The sequence below is a fragment of the Cydia pomonella genome, chromosome 5, assembly GCF_033807575.1.
Source record: "Cydia pomonella isolate Wapato2018A chromosome 5, ilCydPomo1, whole genome shotgun sequence".
In the NCBI taxonomy this organism is placed as follows: domain Eukaryota; kingdom Metazoa; phylum Arthropoda; class Insecta; order Lepidoptera; family Tortricidae; genus Cydia; species Cydia pomonella.
Genome location: NC_084707.1, coordinates 13,655,304 through 13,676,609, shown reverse-complemented (window position 1 = coordinate 13,676,609; position 21,306 = coordinate 13,655,304). Strand labels below are relative to the sequence as shown.

The window sequence follows — 21,306 nt, the reverse complement described above, 5'->3', positions numbered from 1 at the left end:
CTGCTGAGCCAATGTCACATTTAGTTTTCTAACTAAACGTAACAGTGGGTCGTCTGTTACTTAACTAATTAGTGGGAGTGGTTCCGAGAACGTCAGTTAGGTTTCAACTAAATGAACGTGACATTGAATTCGATCCGTTATTCCATTAAATGTTGATTTAACGTCCGTGGTCCGCATCTGACCTTTAAACATACGGCCGAAGTAATGCAAACAAACCTTCGCTGTGCGTTGCGCGCTGTTTTGTAATCACAGGTTTATCGGAAACTCCAATTTTTAAATACATTAACACATTAGCCTCAATATACTTTTCATAGCTTTGACATTGAATTCCGCACTCGTTTGAAAGACAGTACCTAACACTAATTAAGTTTTATTAGGACATCGATTTTGTGACGACACGACCTCAGCTAACGCACCTGTGATATGAACTGTTCGTCAAACTAAAAGCAAACATGATAAAATATAGTACATATTTGTGTTTGTAGCCTGGCTTTGATACGAGTCGAGTGGCAAATCAAGTGTTACTTCATAACACATAGGTATTATATATAAAAATACAGTGTAGGAATCTGTACCTTTACTATAAAAAGTAATCCAGATCGCGTGTTTTTAGGGTTCCGTAGCCAAATGGCAAAAAACGGAACCCTTATAGATTCGTCATGTCCGTCTGTCTGTCCGATTATGTCACAGCCACTTTTTTCCGAAACTATAAGAGCTATACTGTTCAAACTTGGTAAGTAGATGTATTCTATGAACCGCATTAAGATTTTTACACAAAAATAGAAAAAAAACAATAAATTTTGGGAGTTCCCCATACTTAGAACTGAAACTCAAAAAATATTTTTTCATCAAACCCACACGTGTGGGGTATCTATGGATAGGTCTATAAAAATGATATTGAGGTTTCTAATATAATTTTTTTCTAAACTGAATAGTTTGCGCGAGAGACACTTCCAAAGTGGTAAAATGTGTTCCCCCCCCCCTGTAACTTCTAAAATAACAGAATGAGAAATCTAAAAAATATATATAATATACATTACCATGCAAACATCCACCGAAAATTAGTTTGAACGAGATTTAGTAAGTAGTTTTTTTTTAATACGTCATAAATGGTACAGAACCCTTCATGGGCGAGTCCGACTCGCACTTGGCCGCTTTTTTACAATAGGTAGGTTTGCAGGTAGGTGCTTACACAGGGTTTAATTTGAATTTGGCTGATGAAATCAGAGCTGTAGATCCTAATATAATTTAGTGACAACTTCAAAGAAAATTTTACAATTTTTTTATAAAAAATTTCATTATGTTGTTATTAACGTACCTAATCGAAAGAATAAGACTAAGATTCGAGTATACTAAAAAGCTAGTCCATTTCCGAATTTTGAAAGCCTGCAGCCTGCCAACTACTCTTGTTGATGATTCTCGAAATTCACGGGAGTTTTCTAGTTAAAGGATAAAAATGTAATGTCTAAATAATATTACAAGGACTTATTATTTTACCAAATAATATTAAATTTGTAGTTTGTTCGCATTTGTTTACGAGTACTGTATGTACCGGTTAAAATACAACTATTTAACAGTGCAAACTTAAAGGAAACTCACCACAAGGGCTAGCTAATTTTGGTTTAATAGGTTTTCTGCCCAATGTCACTTATAATCTATTGGTTATAGGTAATTAGGCATAGCAGTAATTATTTATGCTATAAATAGGAATAAATGTACAAAGGCTTCAAAGATATATATATATATAGAGTTTGTCTCAGGATTTTGTAGACACAAAACAATTCTAATTACATTTCTAATTCTACAATTCTAATTTAAATAGGCTATTTTAAAACACAAACAAGGTACATGTTTTCGCTGTCTTGTACTTGTATGTTATTCACAAGAAATTTAATCCTCATAAGCCGCCGTGCTGCAAGTAATCGAATAAGTGACGTCAGACCAGATTTGCTTTCTATAGGCAGAAGTTAAAACATGAGCCGGTGCGAGTCACTGATCTCGTCGGGCCCGTCGAATCGAATTAAGTTGATGTGTGACGAAAGGGCTGGTATTGTGGCCCAACCGATGTCGGCAAGCGATCGCTTAAGACAAACCAGTAAAGTGTGATATCTGAATCCGCTTACTTCTCACGGATACATTTTCTGGTTTAAGTGGAACTGATGTAGTCGAAAAATATTGTAATAACGGCGCGGGAGGCGACAGGCGCCGCGCCCGCGCCATGGTGACGAGCGCGGTGGACATCCATCACGGATTCACCACGCCGGTCAATTAGCCAAAGCCGCAGGCACCGCTACGCCCAGCGGAACTGATTTCCATCTCAGATCTCGTTTGAACCCTCACAATGCATCGTTCGTTTCACTAATAAGCACGCCTATTGTTCACATATAAGTGTTATGATCAACATTTGTTTATATCTATTCAATTTCGACAAAGTCGATGACATATTGATTTTTTGAGGGGTTCGTTGGTATTGGTAATAAGAGAAGATAATTAAAGAAATGCGTAGGCGCCGGATTGTGTAAAAGTCGATTTGTTTCCAAGTGTAAACTTGTATTGTCCCACTCACCTCGTTTCCGATAGTCGTCTAGCGAAGTTATAAGGAAACACTAGGCACCGAAGCCTAACTGGTTAAACTTTGATAAATATTTATAGGTTTGTTTATTTGAAGATTTTTTTAATAGATGAATATAGTTTGATTTGTTTGTTTCACGCATGGGACGTGAGTGCGTGGTGTCGGGTTGGGTGCGCGACTGGGCGGGCGGCGAGCGGCGACGGGCGGCCGGCGCTCGGTTCGGGCGGATCTAGTTCACTAAAATAGCCCCACACCTGCGGCACCACAGACTGCGACCTCTCGGTTAACTGATGCCGCCTCAAATAATCATATTGTCGGTTACCGGCACCACTCTACCTGCGGGTTGGTTAATTGGATACTTTATCTCTCTGCTCCACATTAAAATTAATATAAATAGAATGCTAGTTATTTTATATCTCATTTTATCATATTTATATCGTTTTAAAAAATATTTGAAAATGTTTCTAAAAGTTATATATTTATATAGATTATAAAAAGTGTACAATATTGACGAACGAAATGGAAGAAAATAAAACCTTTCGATAAATATATTTATTTTTATTATAGGAGTACCTCCTCGACAGTGTTGCAAAAAATAATTTATTATATTCTGATTCTTGTGGAGGTTAAGGTGGTAGGCCAATTTAATGATTCTCTCTACTTAGTAACTTTTTAATAGAGTTTATCAAAAGTCAGAAAAGCTATACAAATGTCAGCGACAGTTATTAAAATTTTATTGCTGTTCGTCTAGCCCATAAACGTCATTCTCTAACGGATTGCCTTAATGTGGTTGGAAGTACTGGAGTTTTCCAATTCGACTGTTTTTTTTTTGGTCCGATTTTCACAAGTATTCTTTGTTCAATTTAGATTGATGAGAATCTAACTTGAAACCGATGACAGTGGAGGCAAAGTAGAGTTCAATAGAAATTACAAATTATGTAAACGAACCTATCTTCCCTAATTACTTGTAATTTCGCACTACTTAAGGACAACCATGATTTTATCTACAGTTTAAATACTTATACTACGTCCAGGGGCGGCCTTTGGGGATGGCGAACGGGGCAACCGCCCGGGGCCTCGCGATTTCGGGGGCCCTCGCGCAACAGGTTGAGTAGTTTTTTTACGTGAGACATGAGTAGAGTCAAAGTCGATGCAGAAGTTATCTAAGACGGACTCTTAAACGTCTGTAAAAAGATCTAAGAGGCCTAAGAGGGTTTAATTGCAAAAAAACAGTTGTAAAAAAGTATCATGGCACGTTCGCTTATTATGTTTTGCAATCCTTTTTAATGAAGTTAAAATTTTGTTTTGCTGCGCCGCCGTATGCAATTTGGTATATCTGATATAAAACTGACATGCTAAAATCGGACAGCGAGAGTGAAATTCCAGCCCTCGAGAACCCACCACCATGGTGCGAGGCTCTAGGCAAAGCTACAGAAGCGTTGAATTCGGAAATGACAATGATTAATTGTTTGGTAATGAACCGAAAGGCCGAAGGGCGATATGCAGGATAGCAGAGCTCGGACATAAACAAAAGATGATGTGTTTGGCGGATCGCAAGAATGAGCTTCAAGGCCCTAGGTGGCCGAAGACCGCGCTTCACATCAGGCCAAATGCCGATTTACTGCAAAGCCGTGATCTTATGACTCAAATATGAAATTAAAAAAAAGGGCATACGGCTGAAGGCTCAAAACATCCAAGCAAGCAAGTCGCGCTTCCATGCGATGCTAAAAGTTGAGTAGCAAGAGAATCGAGATCATATTGATTAATGTCCAGGCTAAGTTCTCCTGCAGCCTGGCCTTTCATGGAAACGCTCCTCGATCGGACGGTCGGGCCTTCGGCCGTTTGTCCAATTTCAAGCTCTGATCTCTCGTAACTCGACCTTTGGCCTCACGCGGAAGTCCTTCAGTCCTTCGTGGAGCTAGGCCTTGCGTTTTAAAACACTTGGGAATTGGCTTTTGTCTGTAACTCGGCCTTTGGCCACGCCTAAATGCGCTGCAGGAAAGTTATAAGTCTTACTGAAACACTAAGCCAAGCTTGGCTTCTGGTCTTGCTTATACTTGGCCACTGGTTCAATTCCAAGCTATGCTCTTCTGCAGCTAAACTTCGGACTTGCAGGAAACTCTACACATTCGGGACTGCCGGCCTTATCTTTGCTGAGCTTAGCCGTGGACCTCGCTTATTCTGCGAATTCGATTCCAAGCTCTGCTTTCCTGCTCAGTCTTCAGCATCACACGGGAAGCCATCGAGATTTGTTACTCCGGATCTTCTGTCCTAGGTGCAGCTCTGCTTTCTGCCTCGCTTCTCGCTTTATAACACATAGGCACTTAGTTTACGACCGAGCTCCATTCTCTTGAAGGATCCTTTGGGCTGTCTACTAGGCGTTTCCCTGATACGACCTACCATTGTTTTATTCAGTACTAAAAACAGGGGCCTCGCAAAGAATTTCCGCCCGGAGCCTCGCAGAGGCTAAGGCCGCCCCTGTCCAGGACTAAATACGAATATAATAATATGCATAGGTGATGATGATGATTCAGCCTATATACGTCCCACTGCTGGGCACAGGCCTCCTCTCATGCGCGAGAGGGCTCGGGCTATAGTCCTCACGCTAGCCCAATGCGGATTGGGGACTTGCATAGGTATATAATTTATTTTCAGGATTGAGTTGAGTAAGAGGGCAGTATCTCGAATAGATATAATATCATTCATTTAGTAAATGATATCTAATGATATGCAAGAATTTTTAATCCACGTATCTGATACAAGAACATACAATTCAGATGAACATATTTTTTTGAGTCTCTCTTTATGGTTATACTGAAGCTAGCTCAATTATAAGTGACATTGAATATTAAGATTCAATACTTCGATTATAATTAAATTAAATTTTTTCAATTAAAATATTTATATATTTTAAGATTGTACATATACAGATAAATTTGGTTTGAAGTCTGATGCTCAAAATACACCATTGAGCCAATGTAGTAAAAATTATTTGTAGATTTATTATTATTATTTTTTAGTATGTAGCGATTTTCATAGCCCAAACTTTACAAGTGTTATTTTAAACGTAAAATTTCTATGAAATTGTGATGTTTAAATAACACTTGCACAGTCGAAGTTATGAAAATCGCTGCACACTTCGCTTGGTCTCACTTCTAAATGTTATTGTAGGGTCCACCGATGATTATTAATGATATTACTGTTAGGTACGAAATACTATTTCATATTTAGCGGTAGCTTTGCGACAAAGTAAAATATCGTGAGAGAACCAGACTAATCCCAAAAAGACGTACTCATGCACTGTTTTTATATCATACATACTATATTGATGGTTCGATTGCCCAATTTCTACCCAATCTACCCAACTGGTTTTGTGCTACAATAATTATTGAACTGGGCAGATTAGGATCGTAAGTTTGGCGAATCTAATATAAGTTTAATATATGCCATCCTTTTTTGAAATAAAAAAAAATAAAGTTGTATATCGGACTCAATCTGGTTTTGTACGAAAATCGCAGTTGGATTGGCCATTCTCTTAACTAGTTTTAGTATTTTTGTCAATCGAACTGTCACTTTAAGCATGGAACGTAAAAAGAAAATTTGGGTTTAACCTCTAGGTAGAAGATGAATCGGTTACCGAGCCGACAGCAGGCTCCCTTTAGTGAGACGTGGCAAAAAACCGGGATAACGGAATTCAAGTATCATGATCTTTAGTGTCGTACTATAATTACGTGACAGTGTTGTCAGCATAACAAAAACCATAAAATAGCACTGGCACGCCCTCAAATCCTACGATTCATCTCTTTCCGCACAGACTCTAGCAATATTTTTTACAATTTTCTTCAAACAAACATCATAAAACTTATGGTGTTTCATACTTAAATATACTCTAGGAGCCGAGTACCTACTAGAGTAGGAGCTGTAAAATATCGGTAGCTAATTTGTTAGCATCTTAACATATTTCTTACGCAAGGCGTTTATCTAAAATGATTTACACAAATATAGTATCCCAGTTAATAATTGTCAGGGCAACTTTGAGATATTGTGATATGGTCACGAGGCGTCGGCACCAGCAACGCAGCCCTCGTTACTATCTCCACTCGCATAATACTACTACTACGTCGCCGACGTGGCTTGCAAAAAAGATGGATCCATTAACGCCATTTTTGAAGTATTTGCAATGCATGAGGCTCGTGAACTTTGCCAGGACACCGGTCATAAATTTCATGACTGTGCCATTCTGTGCGATGTTGTGCTCAACTGGAATTTTTGGATATTGAAGAAGTTTTAAGATTGAGATCACCTCTGGGTATAGAATCTAACATTGACTTCCACCGCGCTGACGGGCGAGAAGAGAAAGACAACTTTGTTGAAACCATATTCTTCTAATTTGTCTTTAAGTTGGTCATGAACTTTCTGTAGCAACTTGATTGGTTGAAATTTCTTACAACTGCGGCCAAGGATACAAAGCTTGTAAAACGTTTAAAACACGCCATTTATTTGATCGTCGAACCATTTCGGTATTATAAAGGACTATATTATAGCTAATTTTCTGTGAAATGTGGGGTTATTAGGGGTCATCGTTGGTGAGCGTTGAGGATAACTCGCAGGTGCTCATGCGAGTCGGCACTGACGAGAGCATCAGGTGCGGCGCGCAATGGGACCGCCGGTGTCGGCGCCGCCTTCGCTGCGCGCGATCACTAGCTCCACTGCGCCATTGATAGTGCTGTTTTGATTGTCTGTGAACCGTGGACTTACCAGGATCATCATCGGTGAGTGTGGAGAGCGGCCGCAGGTGCTCGAGTGAGTCGGCGCGGGCGAGAGCATCGGGTGCGGCGCGCAGCGGGGCCGCCGGGGTCGGCGCCGGCGTCGCACCACCTCCACCCTCGCTGCGCGCGAACACTAGCTCCACAGCGCCATCGGACGGGAATGATGGGTCTGTTGAAGGAGAAATGGGTTAGAAGTGGTCTTCGTAGTTTCATGAAAATATTTTTTCATCTCTTCTGTTCGGAAAGTGTGATTTTCATGAGCAGATAGCCGGGTGGAAAATAGCTTTTCCCACCCTAGGGTGGAAAGTAATTTTTTTTTAAAGTTATGATGAGCAAGCTTATACTATATAAAATAGACCCAGTGTCTGTATCTCCATTCATTTAAGGCGGTACAGACACCTATTGCTATCTCTTTCTGTCTCTTGAAAAAAGCTATTCAAATCATTCTACTATTCCACTCATTCATGGTGGTACAGACACCTATTGATATCTCTTTCTGTCTCTTAAAAATAGGTATTAAAATGTCTGACACAATAGACAATCTAGCAATTGAGTGAATAAAATGATTAAATAATGGGTTTTATAGACTGAATTCGTACCCAATTTATCGGGATTGAATCAAAAATCGTTTGCGATTTGTTGCATGTGTTTTGTCTGTTGTCTATAGAGTAGAGCCCATTATACTGAAACTTTTTAATTGGAAACAAAATCATAGAAAAGGCGGGAATAACGGATAAATCAAGATAAATGTTCAGTTCTGAATAAAAATGGATTTATCGTGTGATTCCAGCGACGAAGAAATTTATTCAACTCCCGAAACGATAAAAGTAGAGGCGAAAACGGCGATCGATAGTTTGACACCGGAATGTTCTAAGGAGAGATACATGAAGGCATACGACCACGTCCATCGTTATAAACTGGAGAAGCGCTAAGAAATTTAAGTCGCTGTCGGAAACCGTGTTTCTGGCATATTTCGCAGAAATATCGAAGACATTAAAACCATCTACACTTTGGAGCACGTATACAATGCTTAAATCAACTATTCATAACAAGCATCAAGTTGATTTGAAGAATTTTACGAACTAGTTATCATTTTTTAAAAGACGATCGAAAAACTTTAAGCAAGAAATTTAAGATTTTCACTGCTGAAGAGGTTGAGAGATTCTTAAACGACGCTCATAATGTCCTATTCATTTGTCTTTTTCGAATTGTTCAAATTTCTCTGTAAACTTTAACTAATTTAATTTTATTGTTGATATGTCGTGTACCTATCGCTGTAAGTATGTATCTGTTAATAATTTGTTTTAAAGAAACCTAATTTTTTGTGTTTGAGTTTCCTCATAGTCGAAATGAAAAGTGGAGAGTTTAACTTGGGTAAAAGTAACCATCTCACCCTCAAAATATCTCGGGTGATATGGTTCACTTTCCACCCTTGGTTAACAATCTACTATTATTTACATTTATATAGGTTTCTGCTCATTCAATGTTCGTTTGTTTACAAAATATTTTACAGATTATAATTATTTAATACTATTTACTTTCATTTACATATAAATATGCACTTTGCTCTACAATTTATTTCGACTTAGTAAGTAGGTACAATACAACCTACAATGTATTTGCAATGCCTTTTACTTCATTTAAGTCTGATTTCTCAGTAAGACACATAAAACTTATATAAGTACATACGTAATATGAATAAAGTCCAAACGCTCAATTCGTTTATTTATACAATTTGTTTATTTTTGACACTAAACAGTTTTGGATATAGTTACATATGTATGTATGTCAGGTGTACGTATGTGCAATTTGCACAGTACAAACAAATATACTCATAACGAGTTTACGCGAATGACCATTAGGTGGCGCTATCACTAGCTCAATGTTTCATATCAAGTAAGTTTGACCGAAATACGCTTCTTTCATGCACAACAAATATTCAAGTCATGCAATAGGTGGCGCTGTCATGGCGCTACATGGCAAAGCGTAGTGATGAAAAATTACAGTCAGACTTCGCTAAGGGCCGGTACAGACGGACTGCAACTTGTATGGAAACTGAATGCCGACTGCACTCCAACTGCAACGTCGACGTGCAGTTCCCATACAAATTGCAGTCGAGTTGCAGTCCGTCTGTACCGGCCCTAAGTGTACCTACAGGTCAAATTCTACGTTAAGTCATGTAAATCCTGACCAGTAATATATGATCACGCGCCATATTGCGGAATTTCATTGGAACTAAATTTTCCGTACTAAACTGAACTGTCACCCTATACATGAGAATAACAGGGCCATCTTAATAATGATCATAATCAAACGTAGGGGCATAGCTGTGGCCAATATACAACAAATTGTATAAAAATATTTTCAATAAAGTTAATATCCAGAGAGAGAGGTAGGTATTGTGAAGACCGCCTTACCGTGCGTGCGCTGCGTGGTCCAGCTGCTGCTTGGTGAAGGAGACCATGTGGTCTGCGACGGCGAACTTGTGGAACTGGCACGCGAACACAAGTCGGTACTGCACCAATAGCGCTGTAGTTAGTTGAAGGCGTTACCGTGTGCGGCGTGATCCAGCTGCTGCTTGGTGAAAGAGAGCGTGTGATCGGCGACGGCGCACGTGTGGAACTGGCACGCGAACACCAGGCGCCGCTGTTGCGCTTGGGCCGGCCTCCGGTATGCTCGCACAAGTACGTCGCCTCGCAGCGCCAGGCGCCCCACGCCCACAGTCCAGCCGCCGCCGCTCACCATGTACAAGCCTGAAGGAAATAGTGTTCTTACAAATGTGCTGTACAACAATAAAAGCGTTGATTAACGTCTCTGAGAGTAGTCATATTAAACCCTTACACTTCACCCTCTAAGTGTAAGCAGAATATAAATACTTTTGTTAGGTGATCGTGTAAATAGTGCAGTGAGAATTAAATGATAAAAAAGTGTAAAACTGATTGATCCATCCTTGATTTACAATTGCGATATCGATGTATATTTTAGAGCCAGTGCTAGCGCCGTGACCACGTTCGCATGGGTCAAATGACGCGCGGCGATGGTCGTTTTAAATGGCACAGAAGCAAGTTTGTTTACCCGAGGTATAAACGCAGACGAAGTTCTCGTAGATCTTCAGGAAGGCGATGGTGGGCTCGGAGGCCGGAGCGAGCGCGCCGGCCACGCTCACGTGGGTCAGGTGCAGCGGCGCCGCGTTCACGCGGATCTGCCCCGCCAGCAGGCCAGCAAATGTATCGATGTACCTGTGACCATACAAAACATTAATATAGTTCATTGTTTATAATTGCGCTTGCAACTTTGTATTTAATGGCCAATTGGCCATACGCACTTAGAGTCACCCCACACTGCGACGTCTGAGGTCAATCATCGATTGAGTTTAGGTTCTAAGTCAAGTTTAATATTACTTTCAACTAAATCAAAGATGTAGACGTATTATCTAAATCGGTTAAGTGGTTATTGAATCCCCATGCAAACTTCCATCTCCCTTTTTACATCCTCGAGGGATGAAAACTATGGTAGGTTCTTCGCCAAGACTCAAACTATCTCTATATCAAATTTTAACTAAATTGGTTTAGCGATTTAAGCGTGAAGAGGAATTAAAAAAAAAACATGTCACCAAACGATGTCAACATGATACCATAAATGAATTCAGCATCCCCGATTTATACAAAAACGATATCAAACTTGACCTAGTAGTTTAAATGATATAGATATCAAGAGAAATTTGAGAGCCCCCGAGATTAAAAATCTTGATGGCTTCAATATATCCTTGAGTCCAAAGGACCAATCCTGCCGAAGGATATCTGTATGTTCACGAAACGCCGTATATCATGAGCTACAAGTACAGTCAGCGTCAAAAGTAGCGGATGAAACAACGCGCTAAAAGTATCTGATATTCCGGATAACTTTTCCAAATATAAATAAATATTTAAAATTCGCGCTCAAAAGTATATCTTTTACAGTCTCAGTTGTTCTATATTAAAGATACGACTTTTTGTTAAGCCGTTACAGAATGAGTATACACACTTATGAAACGTTATTTGATCCGCTACTTTTGATGCTGACTGTACGACTAATAGTGTTTTGGAACGCCTTGCTATAGAGTGAGGTGAAGCAGATGATTTTACAAAGATACATAGTACAAAGTAGTGCATATATGCCATCTAGGATGTTGTCGTTTACATAATGCGTACTAGTGTTACCTCTTGTTGGACGGCAGATGGAAGACGGGCACGCGGTCGTCGAGGTAGCGCCGCATGGCGTATCGGTCCAAAGCGTGCTCCGGCGCGCCGCAGATCGCAGAATAGTGCATATATGCCGCTACCAACACGCCCAGTCGTTCTCGGTTACCCCTGTCACAGATAAAATTATATTATATGTGTACAAGCAAAGATTTATATAACTTTTGGTACAAGTCATGCATCAGATTGTAGTTTACATAAAAGTCTCGTAATCAGTCAATAAGTACCCTTTTTCATTCACTAATTATTCACGTTCTACCTAAGTTAAAATAAATCAAGTTTGTGTCAAGAAATCGTCTTTCGTGTTCCACATTAGGCACTATCAAGTTAGCAAATACTCTAACATTAATGGCCCTTCGAGCCGGATTATTGACACCGAACTAACTCAACCTTAGTGTAAGGCCTGAGTGGACGTGCGGCGTCATGTTAAACAAATGAAAACGTAGAGGAGCGGCCTTAGTGCACGCTGCTCGAATAACTTGTGAGCCCGACGCCACGCTGCACGCCCCGCCGAACGCTCCGCTTCGAGCGTCCACTCCGGCCTTACACTTAAGCAAGTAGGTTGCTAATGTGAAATAATTTAATAAGTCTGCTAGAGCGGTCAGCCCTTCTCTGTCTGGCACAGGAATAGTTAATATTAATCAAGCAGTAGCAGCAGTGATGGAGTTCAGTCGTTCAAGCAGACTGTCCAACCCAGCGACATCGTACTACGTTACGCGGGTGCCAGGCCAGTCAGCTTTCGATGTGCCTGCAAGATACGCAGAAGCCTCTCCAGCAGCGGCGCTAACGTCCCCGCTCAGCTTAGCGCTCGCGTGCGCCCAGCCGCCCAAACGCCGCGCGTGCGTCGCGTCCCGCTTCGCTGCCGTCGCTACAGCTTATGTAGAGCAAAGGAATAGTTACCAGGCGAGTAGTACAGCTACATTCCGCGGATGCGCAGCCAGCCAGCTCTCGATGTGCTTGCAAGCGGCGCATAGTCGCTCCAGCGGCGGCGCTAATGTCCCCGCCCAGCCCAACGCTCGCGCGCGCCCAAATGCCGCACGCGCGTCTCGCCCCGCTCCGCTGCCGTCGCTACAGCTCACCTCAAACACCTGGAATGTGCCACATATTTGTTTAACATCTGCTTGTTTATATGGTAATCATGAAATAACCATAAAAAAAGTTTAAGGCTCTTGATACATTAACATTTATGGACCTGAAAAATACATATACTGTTAATCACACTTTTGATGAATAGCTCATCAAGTACTATGGTCGCGGTTGGTGCAGATATGTTAATATATGCATGGTTACATGCGTGTTGGTGAGCATATGCTCAGTCTGCGTTTCGGCGTCAGATGCAGCGCCAGCATGCGATCCGCTACATAGCACAAGTCAAGTCATCCTGATGGCAGAACAACAACGTTACGTGGACAAATTACAAACAACACTAACCATGAAATGTTCGCCGTGCTTGTTGGTGAGCATGTGCGCGGCCTGCGCTTCGGCGTGCGCGTCGCGGTCGGGCAGGTGTAGCGCCAGCATACGCTCGGCCACGTAGCACAGGTCCAGCCGCCCCGCGGATCCACCGACGGGAAAGCTCGCTGACCGCGCGCCAGTCTGAGAAGAAAAAATTGACATGGTGTAAACCACCTCACTGAGAAGCTATCACAATGGTAGGTATGATAAACTTAGCAATTATTAGTATTTTTCTCACAAATATGTACCTACATATGTATTATTATGTCACATCACGGATAGAAACAAAATATCCTAAGTTTTGTGGAAATTTTGAAGTAGCGCAATTGTAGGAATAATACTTTATTTTACATTGGTAGGTATATTTGGCAATGAAATAAATATAACGATTTCGCAATTATTAAAAAAAAAAATAGGTATAGTGTTCAACAAACAATGAATTAATTAAAATAAATGTGGAGTGTTTGTGTGTATAGAGTTACAAGATTATCAAGTAGGCACGCTAACGCTGTTTTTGAACTTACGTGTAAAGGTAAAGTCACGATAAAGATAAACAATGGGGAACCCTGTATTGTCTGTTAATATTTTTAAATTTCAATAAATTCGCATTTTTCATTTTATGTCTATGTACATATTTACGAAGAGCATTTCATGACATCTTTCGTTTAAAACCACTGATAAGCAAATCTTAGATAACATTAACCAACTGTAGCGTGTCGTATGATATCACGCAATCTATCATTCCGTTCCCTTTTATACATACTTGTATGCTTGTAGGTAGGTACATAATAATATCCAACCTTTTAGTAATATTTGCCCTTCCCAGTTTGAATACACACTCGTTCCAAGTCCCGAAATATAACAGAATTCATTTATTTCCTTAGGGACTTCTTCACACTACGTGTCGGAGCGAAGCCTCGAATAGGGTAAAATAGGAAAAGTTTCATTTAGGTATAAATTTACCCAAAAACTTTTTTGTTATGGTGAGAGCTAGCTTTGAATTAAGGTTGGTTTATTGATACTAAACGAAAAGTTTCAAAATAAATTGCTTGTTGTTTTCAAAATACATATTCCTATATTTTCTTCGATTTGCTCCTTCTCTTTTTCTTAGAGTTGCAAATGTATTAGTTACATTTTTACAGTTAAATAACTCGAAAAAAGACTAATGCACCTTTTTTCGTAGGATCTTCCCTTTATACCTAACTAGCAGAATTTATTAAAAAATATATATTTTGTTGGAGCAGGGTTTGGCTTTCCAAAAATCAATAAATTAGAATGCTCATTTTAAATACATTGACTGATTTACTAAACTGGTGCAGAAATTCATAGTGGTATCTAAGGTACGAGCAAGCACGGAAAGGCCTTACCCGATAAAAAAATCAAAACATAGTTAATTAAGTAATAGAGTGATACCCGTGTTTTAGAGAAATCTCTCAATTCACGCTCAGGAATGTACCCTTGTACTCGTAATTAACGGAATAGAAAAACACGTTTTAGTATTTGAAATTCCTACTGATACTGATTCGACAGCTTATTAGTCAAAAACTATTAAAAAAAAAAAATTACAGTACATATGGTGCTATTTTCCCGCACGCGTGCGGGAAAGAGCACTTTCCTTGCATATGTCGAAACTTTAAAGAGCCATATCTACTGCTTTCGTAAAAACTAGTGCCTACGCCATTTCTCAATTCCAAAATGCCGGGACAACACGAGGAAGAAGAAGATGTACTGTATCATTTTGTACGATACACGTGCGGATAGGTAATTCGCAACTCGTGTCGCTTTATAACCCTCCCTTCGCTTCGGTCGTGTTTTAATTTATAATCTCAACTGTAATGGTTGAATTAAGATTTCGTATGCCAAACTATAATTGCGTACTTTTCATGTATGCTAACTCGACTATAATATTCATTTCAACTATTTAAAAAAATTACCAATCACGTGCCACCGCGCTCCCATCGGAAGAAACTAAACGGGGAGCGGGCGGGCGTTGTATCTACTGAGATACTTACCAATTTTCATAAAACATTTAGATTTTAAAATATTTATATTTTTTAGGAAAAATTATAATTTTTTGATGACTCGTAGATAAATTATTGAATACAATAGTGATATAATGAAGCTTTTCCATCTCGTACTTTACTTAGCCAACTCGGCAACCTTCGTTGCCTAAACACGGTACTCGACTGAAAAGCACTCTATTACAGAAAACCACAGCCAAATAACACTAGACCTTACTCATAGTGTCGTGTTCCTGCCGGTGAGTAAGGTTGCCAGAGTTCAACGAGGGTGCGGAGTGTTAGGACCGGCAACGCGCATCATGTAACTCCTCTGAAGTTGCAGGCGTACATAGGCTACGGAGACTGCTTACCATCAGGTGGGCCGTGAGCTTGTTTGCCACCGACGTAGTATAAAAAAAAGCCCTCTATTATACCACGATTGTATAAAATACTATAAAAAACTGAACATTTTATAAAGCTGTTAAAAAAAATACCCCGTCGATTGTTTAAGCCTGCTCTTAAGACAGTCTTCTAAATTATGCAGTAATTCCGGCTGCTTAACTTACTTGAAGTTAATTTGTCTAATAAAACCTGAGTATTTCATCGCGGCCCCAGATCTTATCCCAGATTACGGCGGTTATATAACGCGGCCTTGGATGTTCTGCAGCCTCCGGGGCGTGGAAATGAGGTAGGATCAGCTGTCAGGCTAATAACGTACCTACGAAACCTACGCTCAGTTACGCCGCAATTTCCTACAGAAATTGTACATAGTAGGTGAAATTTTACATTTTGGTAGGCCGGAAACTTTAAAATGGGTTGAAATAATTGGAATTTGTTATCGGAATGATTACTCAGTACCAAGAAACGGAATCTAACGTCTTATCTGTGATTATGAAATTCTGTGTTTGTAAACACGGAGGTCTAATAATAACATTTCCTTGAAACAGCTGAAAATGTTTCTTAACCCTTTACCGTATACGAAGCCATATATGACGGATATGATATTCAACTCTATTGACAATTGTTAAAGTTCAAAATTTCAACAGATATTTTTTATTACATGTGGTAAGGGGTTTAGAGTCCCCAGCAAGCTCGGTTCTCCATACAAACGTAGTTACGCTCTCATTTTAAAACGACTAGCTAGATTGCTCTGAAAATTTGTACTTACAATAGGACAAGGTATATCTAGTCCTGTAATTAATTAATGTAGCTTCAGATACCATAGTAAAATACAGCGAATTTAAGTTTTTCATACAAAACTTGATTTAACGCTATTTCGTTTATTTTATAAACTGGAGCTATATAAACTAATTGTCATTAGTTTATCTAGTCCTGTAGGACTAGATATACCTCATGTCATTTTTTAGGGTTCCGTAGCCAAATGGCAAAAAACGGAACCCTTATAGATTCGTCATGTCCGTCTGTCTGTCCGATTCTGTCACAGCCACTTTTTTCCGAAACTATAAAAGCTATACTGTTCAAACTTGGTAAGTAGATGTATTCTATGAACCGCATTATGATGTTCACACAAAAATAGAAAAAAAACAATAAATTTTGGGGGTTCCCCATACTAATTAATTCTACACGCCTAGACTCCTTAACTCAAAAAATCTTTTTAATTTAAGATTAGTAGTTAAGTTAGAAAAATGCATGTTTTTTTTTTGATATGAAATAAACAGATTAAATTTTTTTTTTTTTTTTTTTTTTACTTAGAACTGAAACTCAAAAAATCTTTTTTCATCAAACTCATACGTGTGGGGTATCTATGGATAGGTCTTTAAAAATGATATTGAGGTTTCTAATATCATTTTTTTCTAAACTGAAAAGTTTGCGCGAGAGACACTTCCAAAGTGGTAAAAAGTGTGTCCCCCCCCCCGTAACTTCTAAAATAACAGAATGAAAAATCTAAAAAAAATATATGATATACATTGCCATGCAAACTTCCACCGAAAATTGGTTCGAACGAGATCTAGTAAGTAGTTTTTTTTTAATACGTCATAAAAATTAAAAAAAAAAATTTTTTTCATCAAACCCATACGTGTGGGGTATCTATGGATAGGTCTTCAAAAATGATATTTAAGTTTCTAATATCATTTTTTTCTAAACTGAATAGTTTGCGCGAGAGACACTTCCAAAGTGAAAAAATGTGTGTCCCCCCCCCTGTAACTTCTAAAATAACAGAATGAAAAATCTAAAAAAAATATATGATATACATTGCCATGCAAACTTCCACCGAAAATTGGTTCGAACGAGATCTAGTAAGTAGTTTTTTTTTAATACGTCATAAAAATTAAAAAAAAAATTTTTTTTCATCAAACCCATACGTGTGGGGTATCTATGGATAGGTCTTCAAAAATGATATTTAGGTTTCTAATATCATTTTTTTCTAAACTGAATAGTTTGCGCGAGAGACACTTCCAAAGTGAAAAAATGTGTGTCCCCCCCCCTGTAACTTCTAAAATAACAGAATGAAAAATCTAAAAAAAATATATGATATACATTACCATGCAAACTTCCACCGAAAATTGGTTTGAACGAGATCTAGTGAATAGTTTTTTTTTAATACGTCAATAAATTAAAAAAAAAATTTTTTCATCAAACCCATACGTGTGGGGTATCTATGGATAGGTCTTCAAAAATGATATTTAGGTTCCTAACATCATTTTTTTCTAAACTGAATAGTTTGCGCGAGAGACAGTTCCAAAGTGGTAAAATGTGTGTCCAAAGTGGTAAAATGTTGAACAAGATCTAGCAAGTAGATTTTTTTTTAATACGTCTTAAATGGTACGGAACCCTTCATGCGCGAGTCCGACTCGCACTTGGCCGCTTTTTTGTGCCAAGTTTCATTACAATCCAATAGGTTTTGAGAACGAAATTGTGTTTGTATGGGAAGGTGAAATTCGAACGAGCTTGCTGGGGACCCTAAAGATGGGGTTTATCAATTTGCATCAACAACATTTTATTACACAGTTATTAAAATTAAATCATAATTACTACAAATTTTATGACGTGTATTGTATGTATAAGTACCTACACAGTATGTTCAATACGTATTGTACCATAAACTATAATTACCATAAATTACCAAATAATCACATCTTGATCTATAACTGTAATATTTAATTACTTAAAGATATTTAAACAGGCCGTTAATAAATACAAGTAACGGATATTCTATTTTAATCACCACACTCAATTTAGTAGCGTTGACAGCTTTCATCTAAACATGTTAATTTCCGTGTTCGCGTCAACCTGTCTCCATTGAACAGGTCTCAACTATTACTACTATTACAACCAATTATGTTATAACACGTCATTTATCGACAAATGAGTATGTATATGATAATGTACTGCAATGTCAGCATGGTTCCATTTTTATCGCTTGTCATTATACCCGTAACTTTCGCACTTACATACTTGTTAGAACGTGACAGGCATGGTGACAAATGATAAAGAGTCGACCATCTTAGTCCAACTGGAGTTGGTAAATTCAATATTACCTGTTTTAGGGTTAATCAGTTGTATCTAAATACCTATTTGCGATTAGAGTACTTACTTGATAAAAACAACAAAACAAATAATAAATACGTGTCAAAATCTTGTACATATTTTCATGTTTATATCTAGTCGGTGTCTATATTAGAGGTCGTAGGCGCGACATAACTACGAGAAAGTGACATAGGCGGAGCGTAGGCGCAGGGTTGTTGTTCCAATTATTTACCGAGCATGAATGAGTCGAATGCACAGATATACCGATTTAAATGCGCTCTCCTTTTACCCATAATTAGCGCAGATACTGAGGTCATACTGGTTTGTCTGCGCGTCAAACTTGATTGTGCGCGTTTTGTATTAAAAGCAAAATAAGAAAATGTCTAGCACGCAAAGTAGAGCCTCGGGCTCGAGCCGCGACGCTAATCCGATTAGCGTAGTCATACCTTAAGCTCTGCTTATGTTCGACGTAAATTGAACCCATTGGAGCATAAAGACATTCATTTATACTGTCACCTAACTAAATAGCTGCTCTGAGGTAATGGCACGAACTACTGAAGATACCAGTGTGCAGCGTAGTCAAACCACAATACTTGTCTCCCTTCTTCTTGAGGCGTCGTCGTAAGTAATGATGCACATTTGTTTTTATAATTGCTCAACGGAGACACGCGTTTAAGGGTGATTTATCTTGCCGTACACAGAAATTATTATTATCTTACACACACAATAAACACACACGTGACATTTTAGGTCTGAGTTTTCTTTTATGCAACTTGATTATTAAGTTTATCTCGTTTATACCTAAGTAGTAAAACTCACTTGATCCCTTCCAAATAGCGCTCCGGCGGGAGTGGCAGGAGCGCTAACGGCTCGTGTCTGAAACAAGTAATAATGCGAATTAAGTATAGCACTTTGAATGAGTAAAAAGAAAAAGAATGCCTAGAGCAAATCCTTGATTAAGTTCTCCGGCAAGGTCGCAGCTGCTGTCATTAAAACGAAATCAAAAGTAGTAATATAATTCTCGAACATTTTTTGCCGCTACACGCCGGCTTTGATCAGACAGATGTATTTCATTACACAAAGAGAATAGCGCGCATTGAAGGGAAACGAAATGTAGCGTTGGTGAGAAATAAGTATCAGAGTTTGGTTACATTATGGACGGGAATTAAAAATTATGATTTGAAAAGTAGATATATATAAATAACTAAAATAACAATCTTTTGCCCATGCCTCTATACCTGTCTACGCTTTATAAGAGTTACGAGGTAGAGCCATGCCTCTCTAAGCAATCTCATCACGTGTATAGAAATAGTATTTTGCATGTTGAATGCTTTTAAAACTAGCCTCGGATGTTCGCTCGGCGTCTAAAGTGAGTAAAGAGGGCCTCGATGCCTATCGCGATCGGATGGCCGCGTCAGCCCTATAAAACTGATAAATGAGTGTAGGAAAGGTGTGGCTTAAGTGATTACTGCAGTTTAAGGTCGGGTTATAGCCCCTCAGCTGGCAGTTTCATTAAGCTCCATTGTTATTACTTATTACACTAGCCTCATGGAGCGCTGCAGGAGGAAGTGAACGTACGAGTAAGTCGAGTAATTAACTGTTAATTAAAATGTAATGAAAACTGATTTCCATTAAACCAATTCGGACATGGTACTTTCTGAGAGAAAATGTATAAATATATTATACTCGTAATAATCGAGCAATAAGAAGCCTACTATGTAATTATCCGTAACGTAGGATGTGAATAATATTTTCAAACTTCATATGCAAGTATCTACGTTGCTCGAAGACCTGTTGCATACTTGTCGAATATGAACGTAGGAGTTATAAACGTAATGTCTCGAAGTGTTTTATTAACAACCAGCACAACACGTTAGTAATTTCGTGCTTTCATACAAACTATTACTGAGCGGCCAGTGTGTAGGCCGCTTCATATTTTGGGTGTAAAGTTTACGACCCATAAATACACACCGTGGGCTTCCTCCTCGGGGCGGTGGCGACGCTTCGGGAGCGCGCGCGTGCCTTTGTGTAGCTCCGCTGAAGATGGAACACTGCTCGCCACAGGGCAAACGCAAGGCGATGCAGCGCGCGCGCAGCGTCCGCGCCATTTGCGGACGGTTCTGCGCATCGCAAGCGGCGCATTCTATCTATCTTCACTGTCATCCATACTATCTCTCAAATGCTCACTATTTGTCTTTAGAACCAGTCATGTTACAAATTCACTAGTTTTCCATCGTGAATTACAGCAGAGGAAAACTAAAAATATCCTAAAATAATTGAAATTCATTACCTACCACTTCCTTCGGAACAAAACACCACCTATTTCTCAGAGAAACAAACAAAGCAAGCTCTTTAGCTAAGGCCGCAGGAACGTGCTGTGTGTGGGAACTAGCCTATCTCTAGAGGAAGAAGGCATCACGTGCATAAAACGTTAAGGAGGTTATGGCGTTTTCCATTGGGATGGTAGTGGGAGAGTCGGCGCCCGGGGGCGAGCGCCCCTGCACTGCGACACCCACGTGCACATTAACTATTACGCCGACTGCATCATTACTTCCTGAATCTTCTCGCATTACAAATTGAATATCTCGGATGACACACTTAATCGAAAGCTGGAAAATAGATAACAGATTTGCCTTAATATACCTACTAAGTATAATAGCTGGTTTCAGAATGCTTTATGCATCTGATTACCTACCTACTTAAAATTAAATAAAAATTGCTTCTGAAAATAATAGACCGTGAGAATATAATTTATGTGAGTTTTATGAATGTTGACTGAAAAT

The 21,306-nt window shown here is 39.2% G+C and overlaps 1 protein-coding gene across 3 annotated transcripts in view; it reads right to left on the bottom strand.

The window, feature by feature from the left end:
* LOC133517764 (tensin-1) overlaps positions 1 to 21,306 on the bottom strand; it is a 93,030-nt gene that overhangs the window by 21,404 nt on the left and 50,320 nt on the right. For all 3 annotated transcript variants that reach the window (XM_061851172.1, XM_061851173.1, XM_061851174.1), the window contains 7 exons: positions 19,343 to 19,399; positions 13,011 to 13,175; positions 12,480 to 12,667; positions 11,541 to 11,690; positions 10,417 to 10,580; positions 9,894 to 10,094; positions 7,331 to 7,510 (listed from right to left, as the gene is read on the bottom strand). In XM_061851172.1, coding sequence (XP_061707156.1) covers positions 7,331 to 7,510; positions 9,894 to 10,094; positions 10,417 to 10,580; positions 11,541 to 11,690; positions 12,480 to 12,667; positions 13,011 to 13,175; positions 19,343 to 19,399 — 1,105 coding nt within the window. The remainder of the gene's footprint in view (positions 1 to 7,330; positions 7,511 to 9,893; positions 10,095 to 10,416; positions 10,581 to 11,540; positions 11,691 to 12,479; positions 12,668 to 13,010; positions 13,176 to 19,342; positions 19,400 to 21,306) is intronic.